A 16,623-nucleotide genomic window follows, 5' to 3' on the forward strand; every position below is an offset into this window, starting at 1 on the left:
ATTCTGATAGTTTGCTGATGTAAATTCTCAAGATATGAATTGATGTCTTTGAAGAAAATGAAGAAGAACTTCTCATAGGTTTTATATTAGCATACTATGTTTAACAGAATATAAATTATTAACTCTAAAAAAGGACATATCAAATGATATTTACTAAAATAGGAGAACCTACATGATGGAAATTCATACAAACGTTTGGTAGACTCTTTTATCAATATATCCTAATGCCAAGTAGGTATAAAACTTGACCCCTGAAGGCAGCATGACACACACACCAACAGAAATTCATATAATTATCATCAAATCACATTGTGAACCTGCATGAGAGTTGTCATCATGATACATTATATTTATGTTTTTCTGTTGCAAGAACCAAAACCTGAGTCTGGGTAACTTGACAAAGAAATTTGTTTCACTGAAGTTCTGGAGGGTAGAGAACACTGTGCCAGCCTCCACTCAGCCTGGTGAGGGCCTCGCAGCAGATGGAATCACAATGCTGGGAGCACTTGCAGAAGAAGGACAAGGAGCAAGACAGTGGAGACAGCTGCACTTGCTGTAAGAAAACTCATTCTCGTGGGAGCTGATATGTTCCATGAGATCATCATTTATCCCCTCCAGGGTGACCTCCCAACCTCCTTCTACTTGCCTTCACTTCTCAAAGATTCCACCATCTCCAACACCATCACACTGGGGGCAAGGATTCCCACACATGGAACTTGGGGGAAAAATTCCAGTCATATCCATACCATAGCACTCATGTGTCAAGAGAGGAAGGACAAGTTATTTGATATTCCTGCAGTGGAATTCTATCACTGACCACATGCGAAAATACAAACTTAATTGCGTATCAAATTTTTAAAGTCAAATATAAAAGCATTCATGCTGAACAGTTCGCTTAATAGAAAGTAAAAAAAAAAAATGAAAGTGATCTATCTATCTAGATGTCACATGCTTGTCCCTCTTGAACATAATTATGGTACAGGCATGAAGACAAAGAAATTTGACAAAAAAATTGATATGATTGTACTTCGATGCGTGGCTGAATGCAAGGCATAGTGTGTGTTCTTTATAAAATATAATTGAGCAAATTATGCCTGAATTGTACATAAGACCATTTTGAAGGTACATAACAGTAATTTAAAAACTATTTGTAACGATAAAAAACAGTACCTCATGTCATACATATAGATTCATAGTAGACAAATGAAAAATTCATTCAACATCTTCTAACAGAATGAGCCAGCAGAATAGCAAGAAAGTGTGAAAGTTGATTTTATGTGAAATCACTTTGAAATAGTTCCATAGTTATTGAATATAAAGTTCACATTTGACACATAAAATTTTACGGAATCATCACTTGATGGAAAATAACAATCAAAGTGAAATGCATGCGCACATGCTCATATTCACAAATGCACATACAAACTCACATGCACACATTTATAACATATAAATGTAGGTGTGTAAACCACCACTCAGGTGATATGACTAATCCAATGCTTATATTTTTGTGGATAAGAATGAGTAAACAAGGGCTGGGGTTGTGGCTCAGTGGTAGAGCGCATGCCTCGCATGTGTGAATCCCTAGGTTCAATCCCCAGCACGATGTAAATAAATGAATTAAATAAAGGTATCATGTCCATCTACAACTAAAAACAAATTTTAAAAAAAGAATGAGTAAAAAAGCATAAACTGTGCAAAACTTTACAGGTTACATGTTCATAAATTTGGGATTTAAAATTTTTATACAGGCAAAACAGAGCCGGGATGCACTGGAGTATCTGCTCATGAGCAGGAAGGGGCTGAGAGCTGGAAAACACCCAGCAACTATTGCAGCTGTGTTCACCAAGAACCTGCTGGGATTAGACAAAAGAACCACACAAACCTGAAAGATGCAGGAAAGTGTGTACAAAGAGACAAAGGTGCTCACCAGGAGGAGAATGGTTTTGGTGGCCTTGGACTCGGGGGAGGACCTGGGGGAGCTGGCCTTATGAACATGCTGCATTCTCTGCTTGTGCCTGTGCAGGATGAGTACCATGGAGCTGCTGGCCCAGAGCATGAGCCCCACACACAGGACATCAGGGAATGTCACCAATGCTGCAAAGAGTGAGTCTATGGTTATGTCAGGACGGATGGCAGAACAGTATCCAAAACCTTTTAGGTCTGTTATTGTTGTGTTGCTCCATTTTCCAGTCATGTATATGAGAACAATAATATTTATAAGCATATACAGAATCCAGCTCAGGTGTATGGAGGATCCAATGTACCTGGGAGCTTTCACTTTAAGTCCTGCCCATCTAGAGTCCTTCGGGCTGATGGTGATGACCTGGAAGACACTCAGGAGACACATGGTTACAATGGACACACCCCTGCCCACCCTTAAAACATAGAAAAGCAGTTTGCATTTAATATTACCAAGGGAAAATTTGAAAATGAAAGATGCCATTGTCTGGGGAACTCCTCTACACAGGAGAGTTAACAAGTTGGCCACAATCAAGTGCTGAAGAATCAAGTCTGTGTGTCTTACCCTGCACCCAGTGAAGTAAAGGACCAGGTAATGGAGGAGAAGAGAGGAATTGCCCAGAACTCCAACCACAGTCTGTGACAGGAAGATGATGCCTACAGCCACATCACTGGCTGCCATCCTGCCAGTTCCCTGCTGTCCCATCCAGAGGGTCCTGCAGGGGAACAGGAGGACTAGGCTGCACATGTCCTTTCAACCAAAACCCATCATTGCCCACTCTCCTGAGGTTCCACTGTGAAAATCTACTTAAAGTTTTTCGTTTACTAGGCTATTTCTAAATGATTTCTATACATTTTTAAAACATGAATGACGCACACTTTGCTGCTATGTAGGGAACACATGTGGTGAGACTTCGTGGATCTTCTGAACATAGGGTAGGTGCTGAGATAACTTTCTATAATGACCAGGAACTTGAACCTTCAGCGGTTAAGTGTCTATCCAAATTCAAGTCCTGATTAGCGACATGGAAAGGTCTTGCAATTGGCTGAGTGGAAACAGAGATTTCAGTGAACCACCATCCTAAAGGCTTTTCATCTCTGTTCTTCAAACAATCCAGTTGTATATTTACTTTTGTTTTTCAACATTCCTATTATATGCTAAATTCATAGTATTTTATAATTTCTTATTGTAATGTTTTGATGCTTATAATGACTATAGAATACTATAGGCTGATATCTATTATTAGGAAATACTTAGATATTTTAATATCTGCAGATGCACTGAGGGAACTAAAGCACTGCAGACAGCTGCCATGTGGTGATTTACGTGCAATAGGCAGAACTGACTCTCCATCAGGGGGGCTGTCCCGTGAGTCACATGGCTGTGTGTTAGGAATAAAGAACAACAGCACCTATCACAGGAATTTGTGACAACCTCATGCCATGCCAAGCTTCAGGACACAAGGCACCAACACCCGATAAGAGAGTGTAGAGTAGAAACAAAATGTTACTGATTTCAGATGATACATGCATGCGTTAGTTAACACCCGAGTTAAGCAAAACTGTTAGCACAGAGCAAGATTGGTGAGTGATATTACACTATGCAATGTGGCCTAGGTACAGACTGAAACCTTGTGCTTTTAAAAAACTGCAATAATTAATTTTCAATTTAGAGATCAAATTAGTAGATTTATTCTTTAGCACAGTTTTATGTTCATGTAAAACTGAGTGGAAGGTGAAGAGATCTTCCACGTGCCACCACCAAAATGCAGGTCTGCTCCGTGGTCATACCCTAAACCATGGTGCATTAGATACCATGCAGAGAATGTTTTTAAACAGATGTCTGGCAGATGTCTATCACCCTGCTGGAATACCCAGGATAATCTAGCTCCTTTCTTACCAGGCTAAGATGTAAGTAGCCTCACCATTCCATAGAGCACTGATGGTTTCAGGACTGTCCGCATTAACTGCACCATGCCCAGAGTCACAGAAAACATTCAGCTCAAGCATCACCATCAATCACTTCCCACACAGGGCTAGAGGATTCCTGTGAACTTTCTACTCCATACAACAGGCTCGGAGAGACTCTTGGTCCATCTCTAGAATCCAGGCTAGGATTCTTATCATGGAGGCTGAACAGGAGACTGATTTTAAAACGATCTCCTTCTGCACCTTGAGAATCAGTTTTCAGTTTTACTTGGATTAAACCACACCAATCACTGTCAGTGAGGATCACCTTGGTTAAATGAGGAGCCATAAGTAAGGAACTGGGGCTGGGGGTGGAAACCCATTTATATTTTCTGTCTTGAGTCCATTTTTCAGTAACTGTTCTACTTTCTCGGTGGCTCTGAAATGCTACTGGATTCAAACCAGAGTTCCCTGTTCTTCCGTGATCACTTACCCAGACTCCTGAGATGGTCTTTTCTCCCAGATGCTGCTCTCACACTTCCCTTGCCTGACTCACCAGGCTTTCTCTGTACCAGGATGGTGACCCCAGTGCAGAGGCCTCTGTGAATAAGACACCTACTGCAAGAGGCTGCCAGCTTTTGAGATATGGGTCTCAGACTCTGTGACCTCCCCTCCCCTCAGACCTGCTGTCGTCACTGTGCCTCTAGTAGCAATGGACATACAGGTTTGGGAATTTGAGGGCACTGCGGAAAACTGTCTTCCCAAGGGACACTTACCAAAGACAATTATAAGTTTTCTCATAACCTGTCTTAAGGGGATCCAGGTGTTTGGAGAGGCCCTTACTTATCCACGGTCCCTGAAGGTGGAGAGGATCTCACTTGGAAGGGGCAGGAAACACTGACCTCTGTCATGTGAAGGACTGGCAGTGAGCTGTGCATATCCTGTTGGATTCCTTGCTTCCCTGAGAAGTATTCTACCCCAAACCAAGTGACATCCTGTGCTTCATTTCCCTGAGTGGCACCATCATTGAAGGTATTAGCAGAGAAACGGAATGAGTGAAAATACCTGGGAAGGGTTTTCAAAGATTCACAGGTAAAAACAGAACATGATGCTGATACTTCACCTAGGATGCTATTGGACGCTTCTACACAAAAAACAAGTCAGGTTATTTGGACTCACTTGCATAATTTAATGACTGTATCTAAATTTTTAGCAAAATATAATTTTACCCCCATTGGCCCCTATTGGTGACAGGAAGGAGACAGATCAACACCCAAAGCAGAAACAGAGAAGCTTGAGAAGTTTTCCACATACATAAAATCCCCAGGATAAGATTGTTTAGTAGGATGTTTGTATAGATCAGACGAGCAGTCCTAGTTACTTAAGAACATCAAATTGTGCCGAGCATGATGGTGCAGGCCTGTGACCCCAGTGCCTCACGAGGCTGAGGCAGTAGGATCTTGAGTTCAAAGCCAGCCTCCATCAAATTGAAGCACTAAGCAACTCAGTAAGAACCTGTCTCTAAATAAAATACAAAATAGGGCTGGTGATATAGCTCTGTGGCTGAGTACCCCTGAGTTCAATCCCCAGGACCCCCCAGAAAATCAAATAGTTACCTTTAAAAATTGTGCACCATTTTTTATGTGCAGGATTTTCAGTAATTAGTGCTTTGTTGCTCTGGTAAGAAACAGAAAGTGTTAGTTGAAATTGGCTCTGTTTTTTATTTATTTTATTCTAATTAGTTATAAATGACAGCAGAATCCATTACACTTCATATTACATATGTAAAGCACAATTTTTCATATCTCTGGTTGTATACAAAGTATAGTCACACCATTCATGTCTTCATACGTGTGCTTAGGGTAATGATGTCAATCTCATTCCACCATATTTTCTACCCCCATGCCTCTCCCTTCCCCTCCGATCCTTTTGCCCTATGTAGAGTTTATCTATTCCCCCCAAGCTCCCTACCTACCTCCATTATAAATCAGCATCCTTATATCAGAGAAAACGTTCATCATTCGTTTTTTGGAGGGATTGGCTAACTTCACTTAGCATTATATTCTCCAACTCCATCGATTTATCTGCAAATGCCATGATTTTATTCTCTTTTAATTCTGAGTAATATTCCATTGTGTATATATACCAAGGTTTTTCTATCCATTCATCTATAGAAGGGCATATGGGTTGGTTCCACAATTTAGTTATTGTGAAATGTGTCGCTGTAAACATTGATGTGACTGAATCTCTGTAGTATGCTGTTTTTAAGACCTTTGGATATAAACTGAGGAGTGGGATAGCTGGGTCAAATGATGGTTCCATTTCAAGTTTTCTAAAGATTCTTCATACTGCTTTCCATATTGACTGAGCCAATTTGCAGTCCCACCAGCAATGTATGAGTGTACCTTTTTCCCTACATCCTCGCCAACACTTATTATTGTTTGCATTCTTGATAACTGCTATTCTGACAGGAGTGAGATGAAATCTTAGAATAGTTTTGATTTGCATTTCTCTAATTGCTAGAGATGCTAAACATATATATATATATATATATATATATATATATATATATATATATATATATATCTTCTGAGAAGTGTCTGTTCAGTTCCTTAGCCCATTTATTGATTGGGTTATTTGTGTTAAAGTTTTTGAGTGATTTATATATCCTAGAGATTAGTGCTGTATCTGATGTGCTTGTGGTAAAGATTTGTTTCTCTTCTGTAGGCTCTCTATTCACCTCACTGATTGTTTCTTTTGCTGAGAAGCAACTTTTTAGTTAGAATCCATCCCATTTTTTGATTTTTGGTTTTAATTCTTGCACTATAGGAGTCTTATTAAGGAAGTTGGGGCCTAATCTGACATGATGGAGATTTGGGCCTACTTTTTCTTCCATTAGGCACAGAGTCTCTTGTTTAATTCCTAGGTTCTTGATCCACTTTGAGTTTTGTGCATGATGAGAAATAGAGGTTTAATTGCATTTTGTTACATGTGGATTTCCAGTTTTCTAAGCACCTTTTGTTTAAAAGACTATCTTTTCTCCAATATATGTTTTTGGTGCCTTTGTGAGTTAATTAACTTTGTGAGTTAATCTCTGTGTCTTCTATTCTGTACCATTGATCTACAGGTATATTTGGGTGCTGATATCATGTCATTTTTGTTACTATTGCTCTATAGTATAATTTAAGGTCTGCAATAGTAATGCCACCAGCTTCACTCTTCTTGCTAGGGATTGCTTTAGCTATTCTGGGTTTCTGATTTTTCCAGATGAATTTCATGATTGTTTTTTCTACTTCTATGAGGAATTTCATTGGGATTTCCATTGAGATTGCTTTGAATCTGTATAGTGCTTTTGGTAGTAAGGTCTTTTTGACAATATAAATTCTGTCTATTCAAGAACAAGGTAGATCTTTCCATCTTTTAATGTCTTCCTTAATTTCTTAGTTTAGCGTTTTTAGTTTTCATTGTAGAGGTCTTTCACCTCTAATTGATTCCAAGTATTTTTTTTTTTTTTTGGATTTTATTTTGAGTCTATTGTAAATGGCGTGGTTTTCCTAGTTTCTCTTTTGAGGATTTGTCACTGATATATGGGAATGCCTTTGATTTTTAGGTGTTGATTTTAAATCCTGCTACTTTGCTGAATTCATTTATTAGCTCTAGAAGATTTCTGGTAAAATGTTTTGGGTCTTCTAGGATAGAATCATATTGTTGGCAGAGAGTGATATTTTATGATCTTCTTTTTCTATTCATATCCCTTTAATTTCCTCCATCTGTCTAATTGCTTTGGCCAGTATTTCAAGAACTATGTTAAATAGAAGTGGTGAAAAAGGGCATCCTTTCTTGTTCCAGTTTTTAGAGGGAATGCTTTCAATTTTTCTTCATTGATAATGATGTTGGCCTGGGGCCTGGCATAGATAGCTTTTACAATGTGGAGATATTCTCCTGTTATCCCTAGTTTTTCTCATGTTTTGAACATGAAGGGGTGCTGTATTTGTCAAATGTTTTCTCTGCATCTCTTGAGATGATCATTTGATTTTTTGTCTTTGAGTTTATTGATGTGATGAATTACATGTATCGATTTCCATATTTTGAGCCAACCTTGATCTCTGGGATGAACCCTACTTGATTGTGGTGCACAATCTTTTTGATGTTTTTGTATTTGATTTGCCACAGATGTACTTGTCAACTATACCTTGGGGAAGCAGGGCAGTGGGTAAGACTCTATATCATCTCCCCAGATCCTAAAACCAGGCTGGGGCTGATTGCCTTCTGTTGGATTTCCCTAGGGGTGTGTCCTGAAATGCACACTCTGTTCCTCTCTTGCCAGGTCTGAAGCAGGGCCAGCTGTCACTCACTCTCCACTGGGGAGTGCTCAGAGAGGGAGGTGAGGCAGGTGGAGCATCTGGAGTGCTTGGTGGGCAGTCGGCTGGCCCATGGACAAGGGGCCCCATCAGCTAGGGGCAGAGCTGTAGAGGAGCCCTCACAGTTATCAGTAGTGCTCAGAACTTCCCATTGCTGCCCACGCTCTCCTAGCCACTCACTGCACCTCATCCTCAGTGTTGAAGGTGGCTCAGGAGGAAGAGGACTCTTGGTCAGTGGGCCACCAACTGTTTATACAATACATTTTCTGTCCCCCATGGGAAAACAGAAAGCCTTCACTGCTGTGCCCCACTGGGGAAGAAGAATACATATACAGGGGAAATGGAATTTCTTAACCCTGAATTCTGGCTATTTTTGTTTGTTTGTTTGTTTTACTCCTCAGTGGGGAGTTGTCAAAAATCTAAGCTTTTGCAAGAGATTAAGATTAAAAACCTCCTATTCTGCAGTCTTTGCTAAATCACTCCACCTAAAGTGTTATATTGTAAAAATGTCAAAACAAACAAAAAGACAAAACACAAAGAAACACTTCCACTGTGTTTGTGGTGGGATTTTAAAATTTTGAGGTATTAAATTTCTTTAGGAGCAAGTACTAGCTGTGGAGGAGCCATAAGCTCTGATATTATTGAGAACATTTTAGAAGAGGAAAGAAATGAAAATGATCAAAATTGACGTTGTCTTTTTGACTTATCAGAAACATCTGAGGCTCTTTCTGGTATTATAAGAGAAAAGAATTTTTATCTTCCTTTATACTTTTTGAAGCTATTGCTCATCTGATACTACCCACCTTTCCAGAATTAAAAAACAACCTTCTGCTAAAAATATCAAAACAAACTGAAAAGCAGCTTTGAAAGTCAAAAGCTTTCAGATTATAAGAGAACCACTAGGAAATGACAGTTTATGTCTTAAAATCTAGTTTTGTATTTTTATCTTTTGTATTTTTCCATGGAAAAATAAATTCCATGCATTTTGAGTTGAGGCATCCTGCACTTGTTTGTCACTTGTTTTCTGATAAATGGTGATTAAAAAAAAAACAACAACTAAGTAATACATGGACGTCTAATTCAGATTGTTTTGGTAGTTCTAAGTCGGTGCTATGATGCAGAAGCAGAATTTTGAATAATTTTTCAAGTCATACTGTCCATATACAGTGATTCAGTTTTGTACCAGCTGTGATGTGCTAACCATGTGGTTGATCGCAAGGAAACTTCCACACAATGCCCATATTTGGTGATTTTCCAATCAGGTTGAGCATACCTATTTCACAGTATATTTTATTACATTTAGGTTTTTCTCTCCACTTTGCATTGATTTTTTTTTTTGTTTTTTTTGTTCAGCGTGTCATTGTTTGTCAGCACGTGGACACTCAATTTCCCCTCGACCATTAGTTTAAAAAGTCATCCTTTATCCAGTGCAACTTCTTGGCACTGCTGTGGAAGATCAGTTAGTTGGCTATGGAGGCCTGGACCCACTTCTGGGCTCTCTTTTCTGGCCCACTGGTCTGTGTGTCTGACTTTATGCCAACACCTGGCTGTACTGATTCCTACAGCTTTGCAGTGTATTTTAAAGTCAGGTTGCATCATGCCATCTGCTTTGTTCTATTTACTCAAGATTGCTTTGGGTATTCTGGTACTTTCAGGGTTCAAATAATTTTTAAAATTATTTTTAATAGTTATGTGAAGTCCAAAGGATATTTTCATAGAGATTCAATTGTATCTGTAGATCACTCAAAATATTGTGGATACCTTAACTAAATTCATTTTTCCAATCTATGTCTATCGGATGTCTTTCCACAAATTGTGTCTTCTTTAATTTATTTTTTAAAATCCATGTTTTAAAGTTTTCACCTCTTTGGTCAAATTTATTTTGAGACAATTTTTATAGCTATTGGAATGATATTTCTTTCTTGATTTCCATTTCATATAATTTGCTACTCAGTTTTGTGTGTTGATTTACATGCAAAAACTAAAATTGTGTATTAGCTCTAGTAGTTTTTCAGAGTCTTTTGGTTTTCCGATATGTAAAATCGTCTCATATGCAAACACTGGCAGTTTGACTTCCTCTTGCCCATTTCAACTGCACTGTATTTCTTTCTTTTGCTCAGGTTACTCATAGCAGCAGCACCACTTCTTGCTACCAATTTCTGTTTTAGTCAGATTTTCATTGCTGAGGCCAAGTATCCAAAAAGAACAACTTAGAGGAGGAAAAGTTCATTTTGGCTCATGGATCACAGGTCTCAGTCCATAGGAGGCTGGCTCCATTGCTGTGGGCTCAGGGGGAAGCAGAACGCATGAGGAAGAGTGTGGTAGAGGGGAGCTGCTCCTCTCATTGGAGCAAGGAAGCAGAGGGACAGGGAGAGAGGGAGTGGCCACAGGGAAGGTGAATCAAAAATGCATTCCTTAGTAGTAATCAATTAGAAAATTCTGCATTCTGCCATTGGCTGCAGAACAAATTGACATTGAAGAATGTTTCAAAGAAATGCTCCCAATTAAAGAGGATGCAGTGGTGGCACTTCTTCCAAAACTATAGCCTCCTTCTCTCCAGACAGTAAAGACCACTATTCCTCCATGACACGTGTTCACATGGAAATGTGTTAAGCTTGGAGGTAAGAACAGAGCTCAGGTAATAAGCTAACTTGTAATTTCATTGAATATTTTCAGGATGGATCCAGGAAACCTGGCATCTGCACACTGCACTATTCCTCAGCCCTTAGCCACACTTTCTGATCCCCATCTTATAGCTGGGGACAGTCCCTCTGTGACTTCCCAGGGCTGGGGTAGGTGCTCCAATGACATCTGGAATGTCAGCACAGGAGCAATCCTGTTTGCATGCACAGGAATGTGCAGACGGTGAAGTCTTGTCAGGAAGACCAGAGTGCCAAGGCTCAGGACAGGAGCAAAGGGTATTCCACCTTGGCTGATGCAGCCTGGCAGCAGGAGAGAGCCCATGGCAATGGGAGGCACCACAGAAGAGCAGCACTGAGGAAGAGCCTGTGAGCCTCTGCAGGGCTTTTCTTGAACTGCCTCATCCCTTTTCTGGAGAGCCTGAATTTTCTCCTTCACTCCTGGGGATGCCAGCAGCCAGGTTGGGAGAAGATGTTGTCATATCATAAAGTTCCCATTACTTTTCCAGACACTCACATCAAAACAAAACAAAAATTGGCATTTGACTTTTACTATATGTAAGACCATCTCACATGGAAACAGTGACAGTTTGACATGCTATTGCCCATTTTGACTGCCCTTTATTTCTTTCTCTGGAATTTTTACAATCATGAGGCACTGCTAAGACTACTTTATACAAAAACCAGGAGAACTTGGGCATGCAGAAGTGAAATGTGTGCCTAATTTTATTTTTATCTTTTTATCAGGGTTAGAGGGTAGTCTTAGAAGTGGCTGAATGGTAATAGACAGTTCCATAAACCACCCAACTTCCATCTAACTAGTGAGTGGATTGTACAAATGATCCAGTTTCTTTCTCTCTCTCTCTCTCTCTCTCTCTCTCTCTTTCTTTTTTTCTTTTTCTCTCTTTTTTTTTTGGTGTGGTGCTGGGGATTGAACCCAGGGTGTTGTGCATGCAAGGCAAGCACTCTACCAACTAAACTATATCCCCAGCTCCAAGTGATTCAGTTCTATATTTAGTTTTGTTTTATACAGAAGTTACCTCAGAGCCAGTGCTACATGGGAAGCCGATGTGCATGTAGCTGTGGTGAGGAGACCTAGTGATGAGGGTTAACAGATGAGGAGGACCCTCTTACAGCCTCAAGGCATCTGCAGCACACTCTACCTGCCTTCTTTGACACAGAGGAGGGTGTCTAGAAAGACCAAAGTGCACCTCACACAACATCTAGCTTATCCTAGAGGTAAACTGGCCCACCTATACATGTATGTATGCCATGTATGTGTGCGCGTGCTCAAATTAATCCTCATGGACACATAAGTGAGAGGATGCATTAAATGAAATCAGAAGTAATTTAAAGGTCTTTTGTATGTAGAAATTGTTCAGGACCATAACTTTAACCTTTATTAAGTGAAAAGTGTAGTTGAAAAAAGGAATTGCTAAAAGAGACATCAAATATGTTATTTTTTAAGTCATCTGAAAAAATGGAAACTAGTTTTATGACCTGCTTATAGGTAACAGGGATAGTAGAAATGTAGTTCTAAATGTTTAACAAAGCAATCCTAATTCTGCTGATTGCTATCATCATAGATTTTAGTTACCTTTCAAACTGTCTCTTAACATTGATTAGGAATAAATGTCAATTACTATTTGTTTTTGTTTTATTTATTATTTTGTTTTTGCATAATATTCTGCTAAAGTTAATCTACAAAAACAAGAAGGGCCCTAATATGTGATCTTTTTCTTTCAAGTTTATCTGAGAAATGTAAATGTTATAATAGCATTATTTATCCTGACTCAATTCCAAAATGATTTCCTATGATTCTTCATGTTATAATTATTAAATGCATTTTTCCTTGTTTTTAAAAAGCATAATGGTAAAAATAGGAGGAACAAGTGGGTTGAAATTAATACAAAGACTGTCCAACTGTTAGGAAATTTATCCTAGAGGTACATAGGTGTAAACCAAGGGCATCGCTGCACACATCCCCAGCTGAGATGCCCACAAACACCATGACAACACATTGTAGAACCTGCCTGCCAGAGCTGATCCAGTGCTCCACACACAAAGACTCTCTCATGTTGTACTGATCTCTTTCTGCTGCATTAACCAATCATCTACAACTGGGTTCTGTATTAGGGATAGGGTCACTGATAGCTTCATGACTGTGGCATGTTGTGGCTTGGAAGTTTCTGTGCTAGACACAGAATGCCTGGTTGCTGGGAAAAATTCTGTTCAGAGACACAGAATGCCTAGCTGTGTTACCTTAGAGCCAGTGCTACATGGGCAATGTCCTGCATGAGAAGGCTCTTTGTTAGAGTCCTATCAGCCCTGACCTTGATCTTAGGCACACAGATCCTGGGAATAAAGGAACACCAAACAATAATGTAGTTACAGCACTAATAACCTAAATAACCTATCAATATAAATAAAGTTTGGCCGTTTGGCCTCTCTGCCATTCTGCCATCTTTCCTGCCTCTGCTTCTTGTCTGTGTGTCTTTTTTTATTTTCCTTATAGGATTCTGATAAAAGAATTTATTTAGCTCACAGTTCTAGAGATTCAAGAGCATGGTGCCAGCATCTGCTCAGCTCTGGTGAGGGCCTCACAGCCAGCTGAATCACAGTGTTGGGAGCATGTGCAGAGAGACCTCAGGGAAGGACAGGGGTACCAGAGAGTGGAGACAGCTGCAGTCTATAGGACAACCCATTCTCCTGAGAGCATTACAGTATACTCCAGGAGATCATCACTTATCCCTTTAAGGGTGACCTCCCCAGGACCCAACCCCCATCTCCTTGCCTCTACCTCTCAAAGCTTCAGACATCCCAACACATCACACCAGAGGCAAAGCCTTCAAATCATAAATCTTTATAAAAAATTATATCCAAACCAGAGCATGAGTACATCAGGAAAGGAATGTTAAAATTAACTATTTGATATTCCTGCAGTTTAATCTTATCACTGATAACAGGTAGAAATACAAATTTTAAAAGTTATGGGATTTTCTAAATCAAATATAAAAGAGTGCAAACTGAAGAGTTTCTGCTATGTACAATACAAAAGAAGTGACTGTGTCAAATGCTGGTCACTTTGGTAGACATTTAAGGGAAGGCAAGAAGAGTCATCTTAAAAATCAAGGGTAGGTTTTTTCACAAGCAGCTTCATGTGAGGTGTGTGGCTGGTTTGTGTAATTTTGTTGAGCTATGCATGCCCAACTTGACCATAGGAATGTTTTAAAGATATATATCAGTAACAAAAATACATCATTTTTAGTGTCATATAATGCCAATGTAAAGTTTAAATGTATTAAATAAGTCTGTGTTCTGATAAGCTTTTTAAAAAGCAAAATGTAATATTATAAAACATCACAGTGGAAATAAACAAATATTATTTAATGTAACCTGTGTCATGAAGAAGACGTTATACAATTGTATCCCAGTGTGTCCAATATTATGTGAAATGTAGAGGTCTAATTTCACTGACAAAAGATGAAGATTGTTTGACAAAGTTCACCTTGATATTTTCCCCAAGAAACATGGCTAAGACAAAAATAAAAATAGATAAATAAAAAATATAGCCTATTTGTTTTAACAAAATATCAACCAAGATATCAGGAGGAAAAAAATTAAGTTTTAAGTAGTATTACATTTAAAGAGAAATTTACATTTGCTACAAATAATTTTCCCAAAATATTGCTTGATGGCTATAAACTTAATCCACACACACACACACACACACACACACACACACACACAAATATACACGTGAACTCATACATAAACACAAGTGTGTATATATAAACCACATTCACAGGTGACATCACTGTGCATAAATCACTCTTTCAATTTTGGGGGTAAGAATAGATAAAAATTAAGAATTGTTCAAAAACTGACAATTTACATGTTCCTCATGGTAACAGGGTTTTCCTATTCCTTATCCAAGTGAGCCAGAGCTTGGATGCATTGGAGTTGCTGCTCATGAGCAGAAAGGGGCTGACAGCTGGGAAACACCCAGTGATTACTGCAGTTGTGTTCAACAGGATCCAGGTGGGATTCGAAACCAGAGACAGACAAATCTGACAGATGCAGGAAATTGTGTAAAAAGAGACAAAGGTGCTCACCAGGAGAAGGATGGTTTTGGTGGCTCTGGACTCAGGGGAGGACCTGGAGGAGACGGTCTTATGAAGGTGCTGCATTCTCTGCTTGTGCCTGTGCAGGATGAGCACCATGGAGCTGCTGGCCCAGAGCATGAGCCCCACACACAGGGCATCAGGGAAGGTTAGCAATGCTGCAAACAGTAAGTCTGTGGTTTTGTCACGACGAACAACAGAACAGTATTCAAAATCTTTTAGACTGGTGATGTTTCTGTTACTCAATTTTCCTGTCATGACCAGAGGAAACATAACATTTAAAAAGATGTACAGAATCCAGCTCAGGTGTATGGAGAAAGCAATGTACTTGGGAGATTTCACTTTAAGCTCTGAAAACCAGGAGTCTCCAGGGCTGATCTTAATGGCCTGGAAGACACTCAGGAGACAGGTGCTGCCAATAGACACACCTTTTCCCACCCTGTGAAGATAGAAAAGCAGCTTGCACCCCAAATCACCAAGGAAACCTTTCATTCCAAAAGCTGCCATTGTCTGGGGAACTCCTTTACACAGGAGAGTTAACAAGTTGGCCACAATCAAGTGCTGAATTACCAAGTCTGTGTGTCTTACCCTGCACCCAGTGAAGTAAAGGACCAGGTAATGGAGGAGAAGAGAGGAATTGCCCAGAGCTCCAACCACAGTCTGTGACAAGAAGATGATGCCTACAGCCACATCACTGGCTGCCATCCTGCCAGTTCCCTGCTGTCCCAGCAGAGGGTCCTGCAGGGGAACAGGAGGACTAGGCTCATGTGTCTTGTCAACAACAATTCCGTATTGCCCACTGTCCAGAGTTCCTGCTCATGACATTTACTTCACATATTCCCCTTTTCATCATGTTTTAATGTGGTTTGTGTGAACAGTGAAAAGTATGAAGTCTATAAATTCCTGCTATGAAGGTGGCACATGGTGATTCTTGAATCTTTATGACATAAGGCAGTGACTACAGTGGCTTTTCATAAAAACCAGCAGAACCTGAGTACACAGAGTTTAAGCATCTCTCTACATTCACACTCTGATTGGGGGACTAGAAGGGCCTGGAAGCTGGCTGAGCAGTAACAGAGACAGAATAGTACACCACACATTCCTAAAGCTAATGAGCACTGTTCTTCAATCAGATTCATTATTTACTTTGCTTTTGTGAATTTCTGTTGTCCTCAAACTAGTTGTATTTTTATAACTTTTTCTTGTCAAATGTTTCTATTTGCTTGTAAGATTTATATTTGTGCATTGATTGATATTGATCCACTATAAATTATGAAGGAACATTTAGATATTGTAATAACTGCAAGTGTCCTGAGGGGACTGTACCCCGCAGGCATCTGTCTGATGGTGAGTTACCTGCAGGAGGCAGGCCTGGCTGCACATCAGGACAGCTACCCCATGACTCATGTGCTTGTGTGTTAGGAACACAAATTCAGTAGTCCTTATCACAGAAGTGTGTCACGTCCCAGGCCCTGACATATGTCTTGGGATATTAAGCAGCAACATGGGATAAAAGATTATACAATAGAAACAAAATATTCACTGATTTCAGCAGATACGTATATGAGTTAATTAATTACTATGTTAGGTAAAACTCATTTAAGGAAGCAAGTTTGGAGAATGATACTA

The 16,623-nt window shown here is 39.6% G+C and overlaps 2 protein-coding genes across 2 annotated transcripts; both read right to left on the reverse strand.

Moving 5' to 3' along the window:
• Window positions 1-1,711: 1,711 nt before the first annotated feature.
• Window positions 1,712-2,644, reverse strand: LOC143384240 (vomeronasal type-1 receptor 4-like). The gene has a single exon (XM_076839288.1). It carries the CDS (start codon window positions 2,642-2,644, stop codon window positions 1,712-1,714), a length of 933 nt encoding a protein of 310 aa, XP_076695403.1.
• A 12,128-nt stretch (window positions 2,645-14,772) lies between these two features.
• Window positions 14,773-15,699, reverse strand: LOC143384241 (vomeronasal type-1 receptor 4-like). The gene has a single exon (XM_076839289.1). It carries the CDS (start codon window positions 15,697-15,699, stop codon window positions 14,773-14,775), a length of 927 nt encoding a protein of 308 aa, XP_076695404.1.
• Window positions 15,700-16,623: the final 924 nt, after the last annotated feature.

Source organism: Callospermophilus lateralis, chromosome 18, assembly GCF_048772815.1.
Source record: "Callospermophilus lateralis isolate mCalLat2 chromosome 18, mCalLat2.hap1, whole genome shotgun sequence".
Classification (NCBI taxonomy): Eukaryota; Metazoa; Chordata; class Mammalia; order Rodentia; family Sciuridae; genus Callospermophilus; species Callospermophilus lateralis.

Excerpts from the sequence above, each read along its gene's own strand:
- LOC143384241 (XM_076839289.1), bottom strand. The coding sequence starts at position 15,699 with ATGGCAGCCAGTGATGTGGCTGTAGGCATCATCTTCTTGTCACAGACT.
- LOC143384240 (XM_076839288.1), bottom strand. The coding sequence starts at position 2,644 with ATGGCAGCCAGTGATGTGGCTGTAGGCATCATCTTCCTGTCACAGACT.